Raw genomic sequence first — 20,417 nt, forward strand, 5'->3', positions numbered from 1 at the left:
CCCAGAGACTGAACACTGCACCATAGACTCAAAGACTGCACCATAGACTCAAAGACTGCACCATAGACTCAACGCTGCACCATAGACTCAACACTGCACCATAGACTCAACACTGCACCATAGACTCAAAGACTGCACCATAGACTCAACGCTGCACCATAGACTCAACACTGCACCATAGACGCAACACTTCACCATAGACTCAACACTGCACCATAGACTCAACACTGCACCATAGACTCAACACTGCACCATAGACTCAACACTGCCCATAGACTCAACACTGCACCATAGACTCAACACTGCACCATAGACTCAACACTGCACCAGAGACTCAACACTGCACCATAGACTCAGCACTGCACCATAGACTCAACACTCCGCACCTCCGAAGAAGTTCAACACACACCAACGCGCGCGCATACCCATGAACCGCTTGGCATCGCCATCTCGACCACGGACAAATTACGAACCCACACCCCCACCCCCGATGAGTCGAGCCACCTCCGGCACGGGCGAAGGTCAGAGGTCGCAACCGGGTACCCGATACCTGGCTATACCCGGCTACTCGTACCCGGCCGGGTACGGGTACGGAAAGCCGTTTGCGACCCTGGTGCGGCCGGGTACCTGTACGGGTAGGCCGTGAGTCACCGTTTGTCACTCATTTCGGGTAGGGTACGGGTAGGGAACGGGTACTCGTACCCGGCCGGGTATGGGTACCCGTTTGCGACCCTGGTGCGGCCGGGTATGGGTACGGGTACGGGTACGGGATCAAAACCCGTTTGCGACCTCTGGCAAAGGTTACCTGCTGCTGCTGGTGCTCTCCCCAGAGCGTCGGAGGCTCCCTCCACATGGCGGCACTAGCGGCGGCCATGGGGTGCGACCGGGCGAGGGTGTTCCCGGCGGGGCCCTTCCCCAGGCCGCCTGGCGGCCTCCCGCCAGCGCCCGGCGGCAAAGTCTGCGACCCAAGGTGCCCGCTCATCGATTTGTGGGACTGCTGCGCTTGCTGCTGTTGCTGCTGCTGCAGTTGCTGTTGCAGTTGCTGCTGCAGTTGCTGCTGCTGCTGCTGGTGCTGCTGAGCGCCGTAGTCTACCAGGGCCCTGGCGCCAGCGCGGGCTGGCTGGGCGCAGTAGCGCGCGTCGGGGGGGGCGGCCGAGGCGGAGGAGGAGGAGGAGGCGGCGGCGCAGCAGTCGGGGTTGCCGCAGCAGTAGTCGGTGCGGTACGCGTAGGACGCCATCGTCGCGGGTCGCGGCGCTGGCCGGGCCAGTGGTGGCGGCGGTGGTGGCGGTGGTGGTGATACTGTAGAGCGGTGGTGGCGGTGGTGATGGCGGTGGCGCTACTTGACGGACGTTGGTGGTGGTGATGGTGGTGGTGGTGGTGATGGTGGTGGCGGTGGTAGTGGTGGTAGTGGTGGTGGTGCTAGTTGACGGACGTTGGTGGTGGTGGGTTGCAGAGTCTGGCGAGCGCCGCACCGGTTGTTGTCCGTTCTCTCTGCAAGCGGATCTCTCTCCCCAGCGCTCGCACCTCGCCGGCTGCTCAAAAGTCTCTCTCTCTTCTCTATTGCTCACTCTCTCTTTCTCTCCCCCTTCTAACTCTATCTCTCGCTCTTTCTCGTACTACGGTTCTCAGATTGTTCCGATTCTCGCCGTCTGTCTCCGCCACCTCTAATTTCTCTCCACGTCTCCCTCCGCCACCTCTAATTTCTCTCCGCGTCTCCCTCCGCCCCGCCTGTCCGTCTCCCTCTGTCGTCACTGCCGAGCCAGTCTCTCCGTCTCTCTCTCTCCCCGTCTCTGTGTATCAACTCCCCGTCCCCTACGCCTCTCCCTGCGCATCCATCTCCCCGTCTCCCTCCATCCCCTTCGGCTCCGCGCTCTCCCGCTCCCCGATGAAAATCTACGCCTCCGTAGCTCTCTCTCTCTCTCGCTCTCTCCGCTCTCTATTTACGACTCTGACCCTCTGCTCCCTCCGCCGTCTCGTAAATGAACCGCGGGACGCTTCTGCGACTCTCTCCTCGCCGCTCACGCGGCTCTGCCTCTCTCCTAATGAATTGCCCTGCCTCTATAACTCTCCACACACTCTGAACAACACTCTCGTCTCTCTCCCTCTCGCTCTCTGCACGCTCCTTTGCTCTCCCTTACGCTCCTTTGCTCTCTCTCCGACGTTCCCGACCTCACCCACAGCTTCGCCTCGCCCTGACCCGAGCGTAGCCTCCTCTTGCTCCCGGCTGTCGGCTCGTCAGCCCTCCAAGCGACCTCTCGCGACGCACCCGCCTGCCGCTTCAACAGACTCTCCCCCGAGCTTCCTGTCCACCGCGATCGCTCCGTCTGCCTGCTCGGAGATCTCTCTCCACCGCTCTCTCTCTCTCTCTCGCTCTCCCGTCCACCACCGCTCTATGCAACTCTCTCGATAGCAACCACCACTGCACTATGCAACTCTCTCGATAGCAACCACCACTGCTCTATGCAACTCTCGATAGCAACCACCACTGGTCTATGCAACTCTCGATAGCAACCACCACTGGTCTATGCAACTCTCTCGATAGCAACCACCACTGGTCTATGCAACTAGATCGATAGCAACCACCACTGGTCTATGCAACTCTCGATAGCAACCACCACTGGTCTATGCAACTCTCTCGATAGCAACCACCACCGCTCTATGCAACTATATCGATAGCAACCACCACTGGTCTATGCAACTCTCGATAGCAACCACCACTGGTCTATGCAACTCTCTCGATAGCAACCACCACTGGTCTATGCAACTCTCTCGATAGCAACCACCACCGCTCTATGCAACTCTCTCGATAGCAACCACCACTGGTCTATGCAACTCTCTCGATAGCAACCACCACCGCTCTATGCAACTATCTCGATAGCAACCACCACTGCTCTATGCAACTCTCTCGATAGCAACCACCACCGGTCTATACAACTATCTCGATAGCAACCACCACCGCTCTATGCAACTATCTCGATAGCAACCACCACTGCTCTATGCAACTCTCTCGATAGCAACCACCACCGCTCTATGCAACTCTCTCAATAGCAACCACCACCGCTCTATGCAACTCTCTCGATAGCAACCACCACCGGTCTATGCAACTCTCTCGATAGCAACCACCACCGGTCTATGCAACTCTCTCGATAGCAACCACCACTGCTCTATGCAACTCTCTCGATAGCAACCACCACCGGTCTATGCAACTCTCTCGATAGCAACCACCACTGGTCTATGCAACTCTCTCGATAGCAACCACCACTGGTCTATGCAACTCTCTCGATAGCAACCACCACCGCTCTATGCAACTCTCTCGATAGCAACCACCACCGGTCTATGCAACTCTCTCGATAGCAACCACCACTGGTCTATGCAACTCTCTCGATAGCAACCACCACCGCTCTATGCAACTCTCTCGATAGCAACCACCACCGCTCTATGCAACTCTCTCGATAGCAACCACCACTGCTCTATGCAACTCTCTCGATAGCAACCACCACCGCTCTATGCAACTCTCTCGATAGCAACCACCACCGCTCTATGCAACTCTCTCGATAGCAACCACCACCGGTCTATGCAACTCTCTCGATAGCAACCACCACTGGTCTATGCAACTCTCTCGATAGCAACCACCACTGCTCTATGCAACTATATCGATAGCAACCACCACCGGTCTATGCAACTCTCTCGATAGCAACCACCACTGCTCCCCAAACTCTCTCCCCGTGTCTCCACTGGTCGCTCCGTGTCTCTTCCACCCACCGCCCCCTCGCTCTCCCGCACCTCCGATGCCGGCCACGTACGAAGCGCGGAAGGAAAGTTTAACTTGTGCGTACGACGACCCCCACCCCCCTCCCTCTCGCTTATCCACCTCTTCCTCAACCCCCGTCTACGTCTCTCTCCCTTCCTCCCTTCCCGTTCGCAGCTCTTGTCGCGGGGGGGGGGGGAAAGAGTTTCCCGTGCAAGACAACAACTAACGACGACGATGATGACGATGATGATGACGTCGCTCCGGGTATTGGCGGACACAGTCACTCAACTCTCTTGTCCGCAGCCGACGGCCGTCTTGGCGTAGCGGCGAAGAAGCCCTTCTCTCTGGAAGTCCCGTTGGAAGTTTCTCGCGCACAACAACGACGACGACAACGACGACGCTCCGGGTTTTGGAGGATGCCGTCAAGCTCGAATCTCCTCCGCGGCTTGTCTAAAGCCGGTGGAAATCTTCCGCTGCGTTTAAAAAAACAACGGGCCTACGTAGCAACCGCTCACCCCCAACCTCCGCTTGTCGCCGGAGTCTTTAAAGGTCGGCCGGGCAAGCGGTGATCGGCAGCTTACCCGGTTCCTATGTCCTGCAGAGGCGGCGGTGGATTCACACGCGAGCACGCTCCCAACCCGTCCCCCCCCCACCTCTTCCTCCTGCCGTTCAAATTCCTCGCGCGATGAAACGGCTCGGCTTGCTGCGACGATCCGAATCGGGGGTCCACGTCGATTCTCAACTCCACCTGACGTTGCCGGCGAGCGATCAGCGGTTTTCGTGGCGGTGGCGATGCCGCGCATCCAATGAAACGTTGAACGTCGACGCACGAGCGTTTATCTGTCTGTGTGTGTATATTTAAAGACGTGCAAGATTCCGCGTGTAGGCTAACCTTGCCGATGATAATAATAATCATAAAAAAACACAACGCAGCTTGGGCGGGCGTTTGGTTGGTTGGCAGTGCACGGGACAATTTACCGAGGCTCCCTTCACTACGCGAGGAGCCCACCGCTCTCCTCCCTCCCCTCACCCCGAGTCGTTTGCTCACTGCACCGCTCGGTGTGTGCGCGAGTGAGAACGGAGAGAGAGAGACAGAAAATAAATATCACCGCCAAACGACACGCTCCAAAATGGCTTCCGGCAAACCAACCACTCTCCCCCCTCTCTCCCCCTTCCTCGCTTCGGCCAATGCAATTTCAACCCTTTCACATCTCCTCCTCCAAGGCCGGCTTCGGAGTGTCAAACTTTGCGCTCCAGGATGGGATTTTAAGATCGGGAGCGAGGACGGGAACCAGGCGGGTCTATCGGGTAAAAGATTGTCACGTTGGAGGGGGGCGGGGGGAGGGGTTGGATGGGCACGGATGTATTCGTCGGGAGGCAAAACAAAACGAATTATTCCTTGCGTTTTCCCCTCTCTCTTCACTGCTGCCTCTGCTCTCTCTCGTACTCGGCCTGTACCCTAGGCCTCTCTCTCTCTCTCCCCCCCCCCTCCTTTCGCCTAGGCGTCGTAAATCAGACGGTGGGGGGAAAGAGTTGCAGCTGAATAATTCAGGAAGCCTCCTCGCTCCTCGTTTGAATTTCCGTCGCGTCGTGTCCGCCGCGCGGTGGCCATTTTGGCTATTAAAGGTGGTGGGGGGGTGGGGGGGGGGGGTGGCAATGTTCAAAAACGTGGCGGCACAATCACCGCCACCATCACCGTCACCATCACCGGCACCACCACCGTTACTTGGTCTCTCTCTCTCCCGCTCGCTCGCAATTTCAAGAAATCTCTCGGCCCACCCCTTTGCAGAAATCTCGCTCCGAGCTGCAGGGACGCTTTCTCTCGGTAGGGGGGGGGGGCAGGAGGGTGGGCAGGCACCGTCACATCGTCGTGCCGCTACTACCACCACCACCACCGCCGTTGTTATTCTGTCGCCAAAATACGGACGGAGGAGGAGGCGGCTCTGGCAGAGGTCCACGAAATCATTCCAACGCTTTGGTTTAACGGACAGCGACGGATTTTTTTGTTATTTCATATATACGTGTGTGTGTGTGCGTAGTTTAACGAACCAGGCACGTCAAGCTCACGCCGAATGCACGGCAGTGGTCGCGCGAGCTGAGCCGCTCTTACCCGACGGATAAACCCCCGAGGGGGGGGGAGGACACTAGCAAATGCCTCCCCACCCACTGACACTCACCCACCAGCACCCCCCACAGCACCCAGCCACCCACCCAACGCCGTCGTTGTTTCGTTTCCACCCCCCCCCCCCCCCGTCTCTCTCTCCCGGCCGCTCCGGTTAAATTAGAGTCGCGAAGGGAACGCCGGCCCTGTCGGTCGAGATCCGGTGGTGGTGGCGGTGGTGGCGGCGTTGGTGGCGGCGGTGGTGGCGGCGGTGGTGGTGGCGGTGGTGTTCACGAACACCGGGATGGAGGAGGAGGAGGGACATTCCCACGGCGGTTGTGAGCTGCGGCCGCCATGCGTCGATCCGGGGGTGTTGGGAAATTTAAAATCTTGAGATTTTTTTTCACATTTTTTTTTTTTGGGGTTTTTCGCTGTCGTCGTTTAAGATGGCTGCCCGCGTGTTCCGGAATCTTCGGTACTTGATGGGCTTTGCGGAGCGGGTGGGTGGTGATGGTGGTGGTGGCGGTGGCGGTGGGGTTATTCCTTTTCTCCACCAGGTCACAGTCTCTTTTGTCGTTCGGCGGTGAAAAACGCGAGAGGGTTTGAACAAAAAAACGTCAGCCGCTGGCGCTCAGCGCTCAGCGCATTTCCTGCACGGCGCTAGCGGCGACGATGTCCTCCTCGTCGGCGGTGAACGATTTCGGCGGCGGAGGCGGCGGAGGCACCGCCATCGTCGTGAAACGTCGCACGGAAAGCCCTCGGGGGTGCACAGCTGTGCGTCCCCGGGGGGGGGAGGATGGAGGGAGAGGAAAAAAAAAACCTCCCCACCGCGCTCGGAAACGAAGATGAAGAAGGCGGCGGCGATGAAATCGACCGCGGCGGCGGCGATGCGCACGGGGAGAATAACGAGTGGCGATGTCGCGCAAATAACGGCGCGGATGGCGGCTAGGAAAAGGAAAAAAAAAAAACGAGAGGCGGGAAAGAAGACGGGAGAGGCGGGCGATTATCTCCGAAGGAAAATAAATCAAAGCATTACGAAAAGCGATTTCCCCCGTCTATGTGAAAATTTTTTTTTTTTTAACGATAATACCAACGGCGTGTCTAACCCGCCCGCGTGCGTGTCCGCCTGCGTGTCCGCCTGTGTGTCCGCCTGCGTGTCCGCCTGTGTGTTCGCCTGCGTGTCCGCCTGCGTGTCCGACGTCCGCATCAAAGGTGGCGCAGCAGCAGCAGCAGCAGACGGGGAAATCGACCGAACGCAGGGACTGGCACCCCCCCCCCTTCTCCACCCCCTCGCTCCCCCCCCCCTCTCTCTCCTCCCTCCTCCCTCTCTCCCCCTCTCTCTCTGCCCCCCTCTTCTGCTGCAGAAGCAGCAGGCGAGAGCAATCGAGCGCTAGAGGCAGTGTTCTCAGATCCATCCTCCTCCTCATCCTCTGCACAGGCCTGTTTCCAGGCCTGGCAGTCAGTCACTCAGCCTGCCTTGGCCTGTTTCCAGGCCTAGCAGTGAGTCACTCAGCCTGCCTTGGCATGTTTCCAGGCCTGGCAGTCAGTCACTCAGCCTGCCTTGGCCTGTTTCCAGGCCTAGCAGTCAGTCACTCAGCCTGCCTTGGCCTGTTTCCAGGCCTAGCAGTCAGTCACTCAGCCTGCCCTGGCCTGTTTCCAGGCCTGGCAGTCAGTCACTCAGCCTGCCTTGGCCTGTTTCCAGGCCTAGCAGTGAGTCACTCAGCCTGCCTTGGCATGTTTCCAGGCCTGGCAGTCAGTCACTCAGCCTGCCTTGGCCTGTTTCCAGGCCTAGCAGTCAGTCACTCAGCCTGCCTTGGCCTGTTTCCAGGCCTAGCAGTCAGTCACTCAGCCTGCCCTGGCCTGTTTCCAGGCCTGGCAGTCAGTCACTCAGCCTGCCTTGGCCTGTTTCCAGGCCTAGCAGTGAGTCACTCAGCCTGCCTTGGCCTGTTTCCAGGCCTAGCAGTCAGTCACTCAGCCTGCCTTGGCCTGTTTCCAGGCCTAGCAGTCAGTCACTCAGCCTGCCTTGGCATGTTTCCAGGCCTAGCAGTCAGTCACTCAGCCTGCCTTGGCCTGTTTCCAGGCCTAGCAGTCAGTCACTCAGCCTGCCTTGGCCTGTTTCCAGGCCTAGCAGTCAGTCACTCAGCCTGCCTTGGCCTGTTTCCAGGCCTAGCAGTGAGTCACTCAGCCTGCCTTGGCCTGTTTCCAGGCCTAGCAGTCAGTCACTCAGCCTGCCCTGGCCTGTTTCCAGGCCTGGCAGTCAGTCACTCAGCCTGCCTTGGCCTGTTTCCAGGCCTAGCAGTCAGTCACTCAGCCTGCCTTGGCCTGTTTCCAGGCCTAGCAGTCAGTCACTCAGCCTGCCCTGGCCTGTTTCCAGGCCTGGCAGTCAGTCACTCAGCCTGCCCTGGCCTGTTTCCAGGCCTGGCAGTCAGTCACTCAGCCTGCCTTGCCCTGTTTCCAGGCCTAGCAGTCAGTCACTCAGCCTGCCTTGGCCTGTTTCCAGGCCTAGCGGTGAGTCAGTCAGCCTGCCTTGGCCTGTTTCCAGGCCTCGCAGTCAGTCAGCCTGCCCCGTGTCTCTCAGCCTCTCTGCATCTCTCTCTCTCTGCCTCCTCCCCCTTTCTCAATCTCTCTCTCCATCGCTCCCTCCCTCCCTCCAAACCCTACCAGGCGAGGTAGATAACATCTCATAACCACCGTGATAATGATGAGAAAGAGACACGCAGACTCCAATTATACAGCAGCAGGCGTCAGGGGTCGGGATCGAACGCGCGACCTCCCGTATGTATACCAGGCGAGGTAGTCAACATCTCCTAGCCACCGTGATAATGATGATGAGAGACACGCAGACTCAAAAATATACAGCAGCAGGCGTCAGGGGTCGGGATCGAACCCACGACCTCCTGTATACCAGGCGAGGTAGTCAACATCTCATAGCCACCGTGATAATGATGAGAGAGAGAGACACGCAGACTCTAAAATACATCAGCAGGCGTCAGGGGTCGGGATCGAACCCACGACCTCCTGCACACCAAGCGAGGTAGTTAACATCTCATAGCCACCGTGATAATGATGATGAGAGAGAGACACGCAAACTCCACATATACAGCAGCAGGCATCCTCAGTATCGGGATCGAACACATGACCTCCTGCACACCAGGCGAGGTAGTCAACATCTCCTAGCCACCGATGACGATGATGAGAGAGAGACACGCAAACTCCACATATACAGCAGCAGCAGGCGTCAGGGGTCGGGATCGAACCCACGACCTCCTGCGTACCAGGCGAGGTAGTTAACATCACAAACGGTGCGTACGCGAGTTCTGCAGTTGGCAAGACAACGGTTGGGAGAGATTTCTATGTAGCTCAGTTAGGTGCGAAATCCACTAAAACTAGTTTTTATTTTACCAGCCAAGGACCCACAAAGTTCACTGCGTATCGCTTTTTCACAAGCGACCCACGGACATCGCAAATGACAGCTCCGTCGAGTGGCTTATCGCGCGCAGATGTAACAGCGGTAGATCAAACACTCGAAATGCATCACGGGACCTCTCCTTTGCCAGTAGCAAAATATAAGAGTAGGTTTTCCCCCTTTTTTCTTGGAAGCGAAATTGAAACCCGTTTTATAACGAGGAATCACGTCACTGCATTCACCTCAATGCTTGTGGTCAGAATGCAAACAAAACACATACTCTGATAATGTTTGCATTGTGTCTTTGAAACCGATTGGTCCATACCAGAGACGGCTTTCTTTTGAGCCTAGTCTCAAACGGCGTCGTCTGGAGTCAAACATTTTTTTAAAAATACTTTTTCCATTGTGTACACTCTGGAAGCTACCCACGTGCCAAATTTCAAGTTTGTTGCATGTTGGTAAGTACGCTAAACATTTCCAACAGTCACAAACACATTCACAAATTTCCCTTTTTTCTATATAGATTAGCAATCAGCTAATTAGTAAGCGATTCCTCGAAAAGTAAATGTAACGTGCATTGTGTATTACTTAAGTCGTACGCTTGCAGGCTGCGCTAAGTCTGCAGCTATCGGAGCGGTTACAATTTTTTTGGTATTTCTCTCAATTTAGATGCATTCTCCAATTAGTCTTGGCCAGTAATAACACTGGTCAACAACAAAAAGAAATCATATTTTTTTCTGGCCTGGACTTTTGCAGCTGTTCTAGACTAATTTCAGGGTGCCGATTCCAAATCTGATCTCAGATTTGCTCCATCACATCTCATTTTTAAATCCTTTATATTAAGTTCGCTTGCTTGCTTAGGACCGTGCAAATCTTTCGGTCGTTTTTTAACCCACTTCCCGTGATCCAATCGAGCTGACATTTTGCACACAGACTCGTTGTGCGTGACTATTAATTTTCGTGAAAAACATTTTTCCAAAATTTTACACTTTTTAGGACAAAAATATTATATTTAATTGCCAATTGCTTAATGGTGCAATGCAATCATCTGACCCATAGGTGGCAGCCATCTCAAGCCAGAGGACGAGAGGACTCTAGCCGCCACGCATATAAAGGATTTAAAGTGAAAAACTTTGTTTTTACGGTTTATACTTGTTATGCTATCGGCATACCCCATTTTCATTGATTTTACCCGAAATTAACTCTGTCACTTATGATTGCAAGTTGTTGCGAGTCAGTGACTGCTTTAGTGTTAAAATATGGTGCTGTATTTTTAGGATGGTGTGTTTATAATATCATTTTATGTAGATATCCACATTCGTTTAATATTTTTCTTCTGCAGTTTTTATTGAAAATGCAACATTTGATATCTCAAAAACCTGATGATGTGATAGACAAAAAAACTGATGCCAAATTTAGAATCAGCACCCCAAAACTACCTTAGAACCGTTGGAATACCAAATGCCAGAAAAAGTGTGTTGACCAGTGTTATTGATTAGTTTTGCATAACACTTCAACGTATTCAAAATCGATTCAGTGTCCTTGTTGGCGAGCATGCTCTGCCACTGCCGACAGATGTGTTAGAGATCATTAAACGTTCATCTGGCGTTCTTTAAGTCTTACGCTGATGCTACGTCCCGTCTATCCAATAGAGCATTCAGCGCATAAGCAATTGATCCGATATAAACCTTGGCGGTTGATAACTTAGGTAATTCATCTTTAGCACAAGACACTCGTTTTACTTTGATCTTCTTGATTCTTTCGGTAAAGTCACGTAGAATGGAAATAATAAAATAATACAAATAAAACATAATAAAATAATTCTCACGACGTTTCGGCCACAACGCAAGCAGCCGTCCTCAGGTGGAGATCAGGTCTGTCGAGAAGACAGCGTCTGAAATGAAAGTCTGGGGTGTTTCATTCAGACTCTGTCTTCTCGACAGACCTGTTCTCCACCTGAGGACGGCTGCTTGCGTTGTGGTCGAAACGTCGTGAGAATCATTTTATTATGTTTTATTTTTATCATTTTATTATTTCCCTTCTACGTGACTTTACCGAAAGAACCAAGAAGATGAATCCCTGCAGTCACGAAAGCTTTACATCGAAATCTTACTTTGATGTTTGGCTTTTCCATCCAGTTCACCATGGAACAACACACCTCTTCCTAGACATTTTTGCTTGGACGCAGCCGAAATGGTAAAATATAAACACGCAGCGTCTGCCGAAAGGGAATGCACACTGATGCCTGAACGCAGATTCGCATCATCACCCAGCACAGAAATCCTCTCTCGTCTAGACGCTCTCACATCGGGTGAAAAAACTGCGCCGGATGGTGAAAGTCTAAGGAGAGAGATGAAACATGTTCAAGAAGCACTACGATTGAATGGTTACAATAATGCTCAAACACATTGTCCTGCGGAGGGAGCTGGTAGGAACGTTGGTTTGCTCGGTCAATGGCCTGCAGGGTCAACGGCCAGGGCGTGGTGTATTCCGCAAATATGCCCGACTGTGAGGGCGGGCACAAGCCGGCGTGAGTAGGTGAAACGTTGAGTTTTATAAGGGCACCACAGGGTGACCAGCCCCTCCCCACCCAGCCCCACCGTTCCCACCCCCCACCCAGCCCCACCCTCCCCGCCCACCCAGCCCCACCCTCCCCGCCCACCCAGCCCCACCCTCCCCGCCCACCCAGCCCCACCCTCCCCGCCCACCCAGCCCCACCCTCCCCGCCCACCCAGCCCCACCCTCCCCGCCCACCCAGCCCCTCCCTCCCCACCCAGCCCCTCCCTGCACGACGGACGGACGGACACAATAATCCCCTCTGGGCTGGTGTAACCAGGAGGTTCCTACCAGTAAAATAGCAGATCATTGAATGCCAAACGAAGACAGAACAACGCAGCTGCTGAAAGTGATCAGATCATCAAAGCAATTAAAATACCACCCATCTCAGGAGTAGCTGACCAATTAGCCCCGTGTTTAATTATGGACTCGAAATGCACGTTTCGAAATGTCGAGGGGAAAACGGGAGGAGCCGGAGAGAAAAGAAATCCACGCGACCACGGGGAGAGAGAGAGAGAGAGACGCAAACTCCAAATATACAGCAACAGGCATCGTCAGGGTTGGGATCGAACCCACGACCTCCTGCATACCAGGCGAGGTAGTCAACATCCTGTCACAACACAAAAAATACAGCAGCAGGCATCGTCAGGGTCGGGATAGAACCCACAACCTCCTGCGTACCAGGCGAGGTCGTCAACATCTACCTAGCAGAGGTCGCAACCGGGTACCCGATACCCATACCCTACCCGATACCCTGGTGTGGCCGGGTACGGGTACGGGTAGGCCGTGAGTCACTGGTGAGTCACCGTTTGTCACTCATTTCCCAACGTCTTGTCTCTTCTCACAATTCAAGTTCCTAGAATCAACCCACCCGCGCCTGCAACATGGCTTCATCCCAGAAGTCGCAATCGGGTACCCGATACCCGTACCCTACCCGTAACCGGCTGGGTACGGGTAAGGTACGGGTACGGCCGGGTACGGGTACCTGTTTGCGACCCTGGTGCGGCCGGGTACGGGTACGGGTAAGGAATCAAAACCCGTTTGCGACCTCTGACGACAACTCCCTCATCCAACGCGGCTGCATTTTCCCCTTCTGCCGTACTACGGGAGCAAACTGCTCGGTGCGCTTGACCCCGATAAATAAACTGGTTTCCTTTTCGAGTTGATTCGGTTGAGATCGCTCAACAGCCGACAGCTCGCAGCCACGATTTGTATTTTTCCTGAATTGTTTAGAATTTCGAATGCGATGATGGGGCTTTGAGGGGAGGACGTGTGACAGAAAGGCTGCAATGTATTTAAACAAAAATACAATTGAGTTGACTCACCAACTCAGTCACTCACTCACACAGTCACTCACTCACCCAGTCACTCACCCACTCACACAGTCACTCACCCACCCACCCACCCAGTCACTCACACAGTCACCCACTCACACAGTCACTCACTCACCCAGTCACTCACCCACTCACACAGTTACTCACTCACACAGTCACTCACTCACCCAGTCACCCACTCACCCACTCACACAGTCACCCACTCACACAGTCACTCACTCACCCAGTCACTCACCCACTCACACACTCACACAGTCACCCACTCACACAGTTACTCACTCACACAGTCACTCACTCACCCAGTCACTCACCCACTCACACACTCACACAGTCACCCACTCACCCACTCACACAGTCACCCACTCACACAGTCACTCACTCACCCAGTCACTCACCCACTCACACAGTCACTCACTCACCCAGTCACTCACCCAGTCACTCACCCACTCACACAGTCACTCACTCACCCACTCACACAGTTACTCACTCACACAGTCACTCACTCACACAGTCACCCACCCACACAGTCACTCACACACATAGTCACCCACTCACACAGTCACCCACCCACAGTCACTCACACACACAAGTGAGTGAGAGTGAGCGAGCGAGAGTGAGCGAGCGAGAGTGAGCGAGCGAGAGTGAGCGAGCGAGAGTGAGCGAGCGAGAGTGAGCGAGCGAGAGTGAGCGAGTGAGCATGTAAGCCATTGAGAGCGTGAGAGAGAGGGCAAGTGAGAGTGAGCGAGCGAGAGTGAGCGAGCGAGAGTGAGCGAGCGAGAATGTGAGAGTGAGTAAGCCATTGAGAGCGTGAGAGAGTGAGAGAGCGAGGGAGCGAGCGAGGGTGAGTGAGTGAGCGAGAGTGAGTGAGCGAGCGAGAGTGAGCGAGCGAGAGTGAGTGAGTGAGTGAGCGAGCGAGAGTGAGTGAGTGAGCGAGAGTGAGCGAGCGAGCGAGAGTGAGTGAGTGAGTGAGCGAGAGTGAGTGAGTGAGAGTGAGCGAGCGAGCGAGAGTGAGTGAGCGAGCGAGAGTGGGCGAGCGAGAGTGAGCGGGCGAGAGTGAGCGAGCGAGCGTGAGTGAGTGAGTGAGTGAGCGAGCGAGAGTGAGTGAGTGAGTGAGCGAGCGAGAGTGAGCGAGCGAGAGTGAGTGAGTGAGTGAGTGAGCGAGCGCGAGCGAGAGTGAGTGAGTGAGCGAGCGAGCGAGCGAGAGTGAGTGAGTGAGTGAGTGAGTGAGCGAGCGAGAGTGAGCGAGCGAGCGAGAGTGAGTGAGTGAGCGAGCGAGAGCGAGCGAGAGTGAGTGAGTGAGTGAGTGAGCGAGCGAGAGTGAGCGAGCGAGCGAGAGTGAGTGAGTGAGTGAGCGAGCGCGAGCGAGAGTGAGTGAGTGAGCGAGCGAGAGCGAGCGAGAGTGAGTGAGTGAGTGAGCGAGCGAGAGTGAGCGAGCGAGCGAGAGTGAGTGAGTGAGTGAGTGAGCGAGCGCGAGCGAGAGTGAGTGAGTGAGTGAGTGAGCGAGCGAGAGTGAGCGAGCGAGCGAGAGTGAGTGAGTGAGCGAGCGAGAGTGAGCGAGTGAGTGAGTGAGTGAGTGAGCGAGTGAGTGAGTGAGTGAGCGAGAGTGAGCGAGCGTGAGTGAGTGAGCGAGCGCGAGCGAGAGCGAGTGAGTGAGCGAGCGAGCGAGCGAGCGAGAGTGAGTGAGTGAGTGAGTGAGCGAGAGTGAGCGAGCGAGCGAGAGTGAGTGAGTGAGCGAGCGAGAGTGAGCGAGCGAGCGAGAGTGAGCGAGCGAGCGAGAGTGAGCGAGCGAGAGTGAGCGAGCGAGAGTGAGCGAGCGAGAGTGAGTGAGTGAGTGAGTGAGCGAGCGAGCGAGCGAGTGAGTGAGTGAGTGAGTGAGCGAGCGAGAGTGAGCGAGCGAGCGAGCGAGAGTGAGTGTGAAAGTGAGTGAGCGAGCGAGCGAGGGCAAGTGAGAGTGAGTGAGTGAGCGAGCGAGAGTGAGCGAGAGTGAGCGAGCGAGCGAGAGTGAGTGAGTGAGCGAGCGAGAGTGAGTGTGAAAGTGAGTGAGCGAGCGAGCGAGGGCAAGTGAGAGTGAGTGAGTGAGCGAGCGAGAGTGAGCGAGAGTGAGCGAGCGAGCGAGAGTGAGTGAGTGAGCGAGCGAGCGAGAGTGAGTGAGCGAGTGGGGGCGAGTGAGAGTGAGTGAGCGAGTGGGGGCGAGTGAGAGTGAGCGAGCGAGCGAGAGTGAGCGAGCGAGCGAGAGTGAGTGAGTGAGCGAGCGAGAGTGAGTGAGTGAGCGAGAGTGAGTGAGCGAGCGAGAGTGAGCGAGCGAAAGTGAGTGAGCGAGTGAGAGTGAGCGAGCGAGAGTGAGTGAGTGAGTGAGCAAGCGCGAGCGAGCGAGAGTGAGTGAGTGAGCGAGTGAGAGTGAGCGAGCGAGAGTGAGTGAGTGAGCAAGCGTGAGCGAGCGAGAGTGAGTGAGCGAGCGAGCGAGCGAGCGGGTGCCATCAGGGGCCCGTGGGAGCGAGGCATGAATAAATGAGAGCGTGAGAGAGAGGGCGAGTGAGTGAGCGAGAGTGAGAGAGTGAGTGAGTGAGTAAGCCATTGAGAGCGTGAGAGAGAGGGCGAGTGAGAGTGAGTGAGCGAGAGTGAGAGAGTGAGCGTGAGGAAGCCATTGAGAGCGTGAGAGAGAGCGAGTGACAGTGAGAGAGTGAGAGCGGGCGAGAGAAAGAGAGTGAGCGAGTGAGAGAGAGTGAGCGAGCGAGAGAGAGCGAGCGAGCGAGTAAGCCATTGAGAGCGTGAGAGAGAGAGCAAGTGAGAGTGAGTGAGCGAGTGAGCGAGTGAGAGTGAGCGAGCGAGCGAGCGAGAGTGAGCGAGTGAGTTTGAGTGAGCGAGTGAGAGTGAGCGAGTGAGTGAGCAAGCGAGTGAGGGCGAGTGAGCGAGAGAGTGAGCGCGATTGAGCGAGAGAGTGAGTGAAAGAGTGAGAGAGTGAGTGAAAGAGTGAGTGAGCGAGTGAGCGAGTGAGTGAGAGTGAGAGAGTGAGAGTGAGCGAGCGAGTGGGGGCGAGTGAGAGTGAGTGAGCGAGTGGGGGCGAGCGAGAGTCAGTGAGTGAGCGAGCGAGCGAGAGTGAGTGAGTGAGCGAGCGAGAGTGAGTGAGTGAGCGAGCGAGAGTGAGTGTGAAAGTGAGTGAGCGAGCGAGCGAGCGAGGGCAAGTGAGAGTGAGTGAGTGAGCGAGCGAGAGTGAGCGAGAGTGAGCGAGCGAGAGTGAGTGAGTGAGCGAGCGAGAGTGAGTGTGAAAGTGAGTGAGCAAGCGAGCGAGCGAGGGCAAGTGAGAGTGAGTGAGTGAGCGAGCGAGAGTGAGCGAGAGTGAGCGAGCGAGAGTGAGTGAGTGAGCGAGCGAGAGTGAGTGAGTGAGCGAGCGAGAGTGAGTGTGAAAGTGAGTGAGCGAGCGAGCGAGGGCAAGTGAGAGTGAGTGAGTGAGCGAGCGAGAGTGAGCGAGAGTGAGCGAGCGAGCGAGAGTGAGTGAGTGAGCGAGCGAGCGAGAGTGAGTGAGCGAGTGGGGGCGAGTGAGAGTGAGTGAGCGAGTGGGGGCGAGTGAGAGTGAGTGAGCGAGTGAGAGTGAGCGAGCGAGCGAGCGTGAGCGAGTGAGTGAGCGAGAGTGAGTGAGAGTGAGTGAGTGAGTAAGCCATTGAGAGCGTGAGAGAGAGAGAGCGAGTGACAGTGAGAGAGTGAGAGCGGGCGAGAGAAAGAGAGTGAGTGAGAGTGAGCGAGTGAGAGTGAGCGAGTGAGAGTGAGCGAGAGTGAGTGAGTAAGCTATTGAGAGCGTGAAAGAGAGGGCGAGTGAGAGTGAGTGAGCGAGAGCGAGCGTGAGAGTGAGCGAGCGAGAGTGAATGTGAGCGAGCGAGAGTGAGTGTGAGAGTGAGCGAGCGAGCGAGGGCAAGTGAGAGTGAGTGAGTGAGCGAGCGAGAGTCAGTGAGTGAGCGAGCGAGCGAGAGTGAGTGAGTGAGCGAGCGAGAGTGAGTGTGAAAGTGAGTGAGCGAGCGAGCGAGGGCAAGTGAGAGTGAGTGAGTGAGCGAGCGAGAGTGAGCGAGAGTGAGCGAGCAAGCGAGAGTGAGTGAGCGAGCGAGCGAGAGTGAGTGAGCGAGTGGGGGCGAGTGAGAGTGAGTGAGCCAGTGGGGGCGAGCGAGAGTCAGTGAGTGAGCGAGCGAGCGAGAGTGAGTGAGCGAGCGAGAGAGCGGGTGCCATCAGGGCCCCGTGGGAGTGAGCGGCATGAATAAATGAGAGCGTGGCCCAAGTCCCAGGGCCTGGTGCGCCCTAATGGAGCGGAGGGAGGGAGGGAGGGAGGGAGGCAGGGAGGGAAGGAGGGAGGGAGGGAGGGAGGGAGGGAGGGAGGGAGGGAGGGAGGGAGGGAGGGAGGGAGGGAGGGAAGGAGGCCACGCGAAACCCCAGCCAGCGATTCAATTACACCACCACCATCACCGACATTTCACGAAGATGGCGAGGCAGTTAGCGGAGATCAAATTGAGTTACGAAACCCCCGAATGTCCGCTCCCCCCCCCTCGCCCCCATCTCCAGCCCCAGGCTCTGCTGTAGACCCCAAGTGTGGACTAATACCCATCTGGTCCTTCTCACTGCCTTCGACAGCATGGCTCCATCTGGTCCATCTCACTCCCTTCTACCCCGTGGCTCCATCTGTTCCATCTCACTCGCTTCTACCCCGTGGGTGGACTAATCTCCATCTGGTCCATCTCACTCCCTTCTACCCCGTGGGTGGACTAATCTCCATCTGGTCCATCTCACTCCCTTCTACCCCGTGTGTGGACTAATCTCCATCTGGTCCATCTCACTCCCTTCTACCCCGTGGGTGGACTAATCTCCATCTGGTCCATCTCACTCCCTTCTACCCTGTGGGTGGACTAATCTCCATCTGGTCCATCTCACTCCCTTCTACCCCGTGGCTCCATCTGTTCCATCTCACTCGCTTCTACCCCGTGGGTGGACTAATCTCCATCTGGTCCATCTCACTCCCTTCTACCCCGTGGCTCCATCTGTTCCATCTCACTCGCTTCTACCCCGTGGGTGGACTAATCTCCATCTGGTCCATCTCACTCCCTTCTACCCCGTGGCTCCATCTGTTCCATCTCACTCGCTTCTACCCCGTGGGTGGACTAATCTCCATCTGGTCCATCTCACTCCCTTCTACCCCGTGGGTGGACTAATCTCCATCTGGTCCATCTCACTCCCTCCTACCCCGTGTGTGGACTAATCTCCATCTGTTCCATCTCTGCAATTGGATGGAAACATTTGTCCCATTGTGGGAGATCATCAGGAATTACATGGTGAGATGTGTACGTGCGTGTGTGTGTGTACGTTGAATTAGTGGCAGGCAAGGCTGCGTTGGCTGGGTCATGTAGCCCGCATGCCCAGCCACCGCATGCCTAAACAGCTTTTGTTCGGCCGGATCGAGGGGGCTAAACGGGCGCGGCACGGGCTAGAGAAGAGATGGAGTGATGTGGTACAGGAGGATGTGGAGCTGAGTGGACTTGCCGATGACTGGTACCAGCGGTGTCAAGATCGGCCTCAGTGGAGGAGGCTCGTGAAGGACGCTACTGGGCAGTTGGAGGCAGTCGCCCTCCAACAACAACGGAGGGCGGAGGAGCGACGCTCACAACAACGAGCGGAGCGCCGGGTGGCTAAAGCACAGCAAGTTGGCACAGTAGGGGGCACAGGTGGTGCATCAGCCAGTCATCTCGGTCATCTCGGTCAGTCGACCCGTGGCACCTGGGTCTGCCCCGTGACCTCCTGCCAGCGGGCGTTCGACACTTCACGTGGCCTCAGGGTGCACATGGCCTGGCACAAGCGTCGTGGTGACGTCACCGCCACTTAGTGGCGAATGGCGGTTGTTGTTGTTGTTGTTGTTGAATTAGTTACATATTTAAGTCGAGAGATGGGGCCTTATACCATCAGCCCCACCAAAACTAAGCACCTGCCTGGGTATTTTATACGATCGGACACTCCACCCCCCACAACTCCCAATCGGTGATGGGGCAGTTGTGGAGAGAATGGAAAGTTTCCATACCTGGGCAGTGTGCTCATGACCGGCTCCGGTTTGGCAGCGGAGGTCTCACTCCGAATCAGTCGAGCGGCAATATCTTTTCATCGGTTGCGTAACGCTGCTGTGTGGAAGCTACCTGGTCTGTCGCTCCACACGAAGCTTCAGGTCTTCTCGGCCACGGTCATTCCCTCCCTTCTCTACGCTTGCGAAACGTGGACCCCATAATGGAACATCTTCGCCGAAACATTCAGCCTGGCCTGCCTACGATCCATCCTGGGTTTAACCAGGCTGGATCTGGACAAAGTCCCATTGGTGAGCTCCTCCGGCAGGCAAGGCTGCGTTGGCCGGATAGAGGGGGCTAAACGAGCGCGCCACGGGCTAGAGAAGAGATGGAGTGATGTGGTACAGGAGGACGTGGAGCTGAGTGGACTTGCCGATGACTGGTACCAGCGGTGTCAGGATCGGCCTCTGTGGAGGAGGCTCGTGAAGGACGCTACTGGGTAGTTGGAGGCAGTCGCCCTCCAACAACAACGGAGGGCGGAGGAGCGACGCTCACAACAACGAACGGAGCGCCAGGTGGCTAAAGCACAGCAAGTTGGCACAGTAGGGGGCACAGGTGGTGCATCAGCCAGTCATCTCGGTCATCTCGGTCAGTCGACCCGTGGCACCTGCTGGGTCTGCCCCGTGACCTCCTGCCAGCGGGCGTTCGACACTTCACGTGGCCTCAAGGTGCACTTGGCCTGGCACAAGCGTCGTGGTGACGTCACCGCCACTTAGTGGCGAATGGCGGTTGTTGTTGTTGGGTAGGTGTGTGCGAGTGTGTGTGTGTATGTGTGTGTGTAGGTGTGTGTGTGTGTAGGTGTGTGTGTGTGTAGGTGTGTGTGTGTAGGTGTGTGTGTGGGTGTGTGCGTGCGTGTATGGGGCGTGGTAGCAGTAGTGTTTAGCGCTAATCTGCGCTACGAAGCCGGCGACCCGAGTTCGATTCCCGCTCAATGCCACCAACACAGGCGACGATTATCTGAACCGGTCCAGAGCCTCCCCTAGGTCGACTCAGCCTCAAATGAGTACCTGCTGCTGTGTGTATAATAAACATCGCCACTGGGGAGACAAAGGCGGTCGGGCGTGGCTGCTGGCCACCCACCCCCTTGTGTGCCACAGTGCCGGTAGCCTTCACAGGTGCGGCTACTCGCCACAAACAGCACTTACCCCCAACAGTCTGTTCAGTCGACAATCGTCCTAGACGA

At 56.1% G+C, this 20,417-nt stretch overlaps 1 protein-coding gene across 7 annotated transcripts in view; it reads right to left on the minus strand.

Moving 5' to 3' along the window:
• The window catches only part of LOC144952365 (disks large homolog 1-like), a 209,621-nt gene that overhangs the window by 86,226 nt on the left and 102,978 nt on the right, over window positions 1–20,417 (minus strand). Inside the window, exons 1-2 of one of the 7 annotated variants that reach the window (XM_078882752.1) lie at window positions 1,695–2,554; window positions 806–1,662 (exon numbers count right to left, since the gene is read on the minus strand). The exons of 3 other annotated variants lie outside the window; for them this stretch is intronic. In XM_078882752.1, coding sequence (XP_078738878.1) covers window positions 806–1,237 — 432 coding nt within the window. In that variant the 5' untranslated portion in view covers window positions 1,238–1,662; window positions 1,695–2,554. Of the gene's footprint in view, window positions 1–805; window positions 2,555–6,680; window positions 6,711–20,417 lie in introns of those variants that run through there. 3 more of the 7 variants (XM_078882751.1, XM_078882755.1, XM_078882754.1) reach the window with 3 other exon arrangements.

This window comes from Lampetra fluviatilis, chromosome 67 (assembly GCF_964198595.1).
Source record: "Lampetra fluviatilis chromosome 67, kcLamFluv1.1, whole genome shotgun sequence".
Classification (NCBI taxonomy): Eukaryota; Metazoa; Chordata; class Hyperoartia; order Petromyzontiformes; family Petromyzontidae; genus Lampetra; species Lampetra fluviatilis.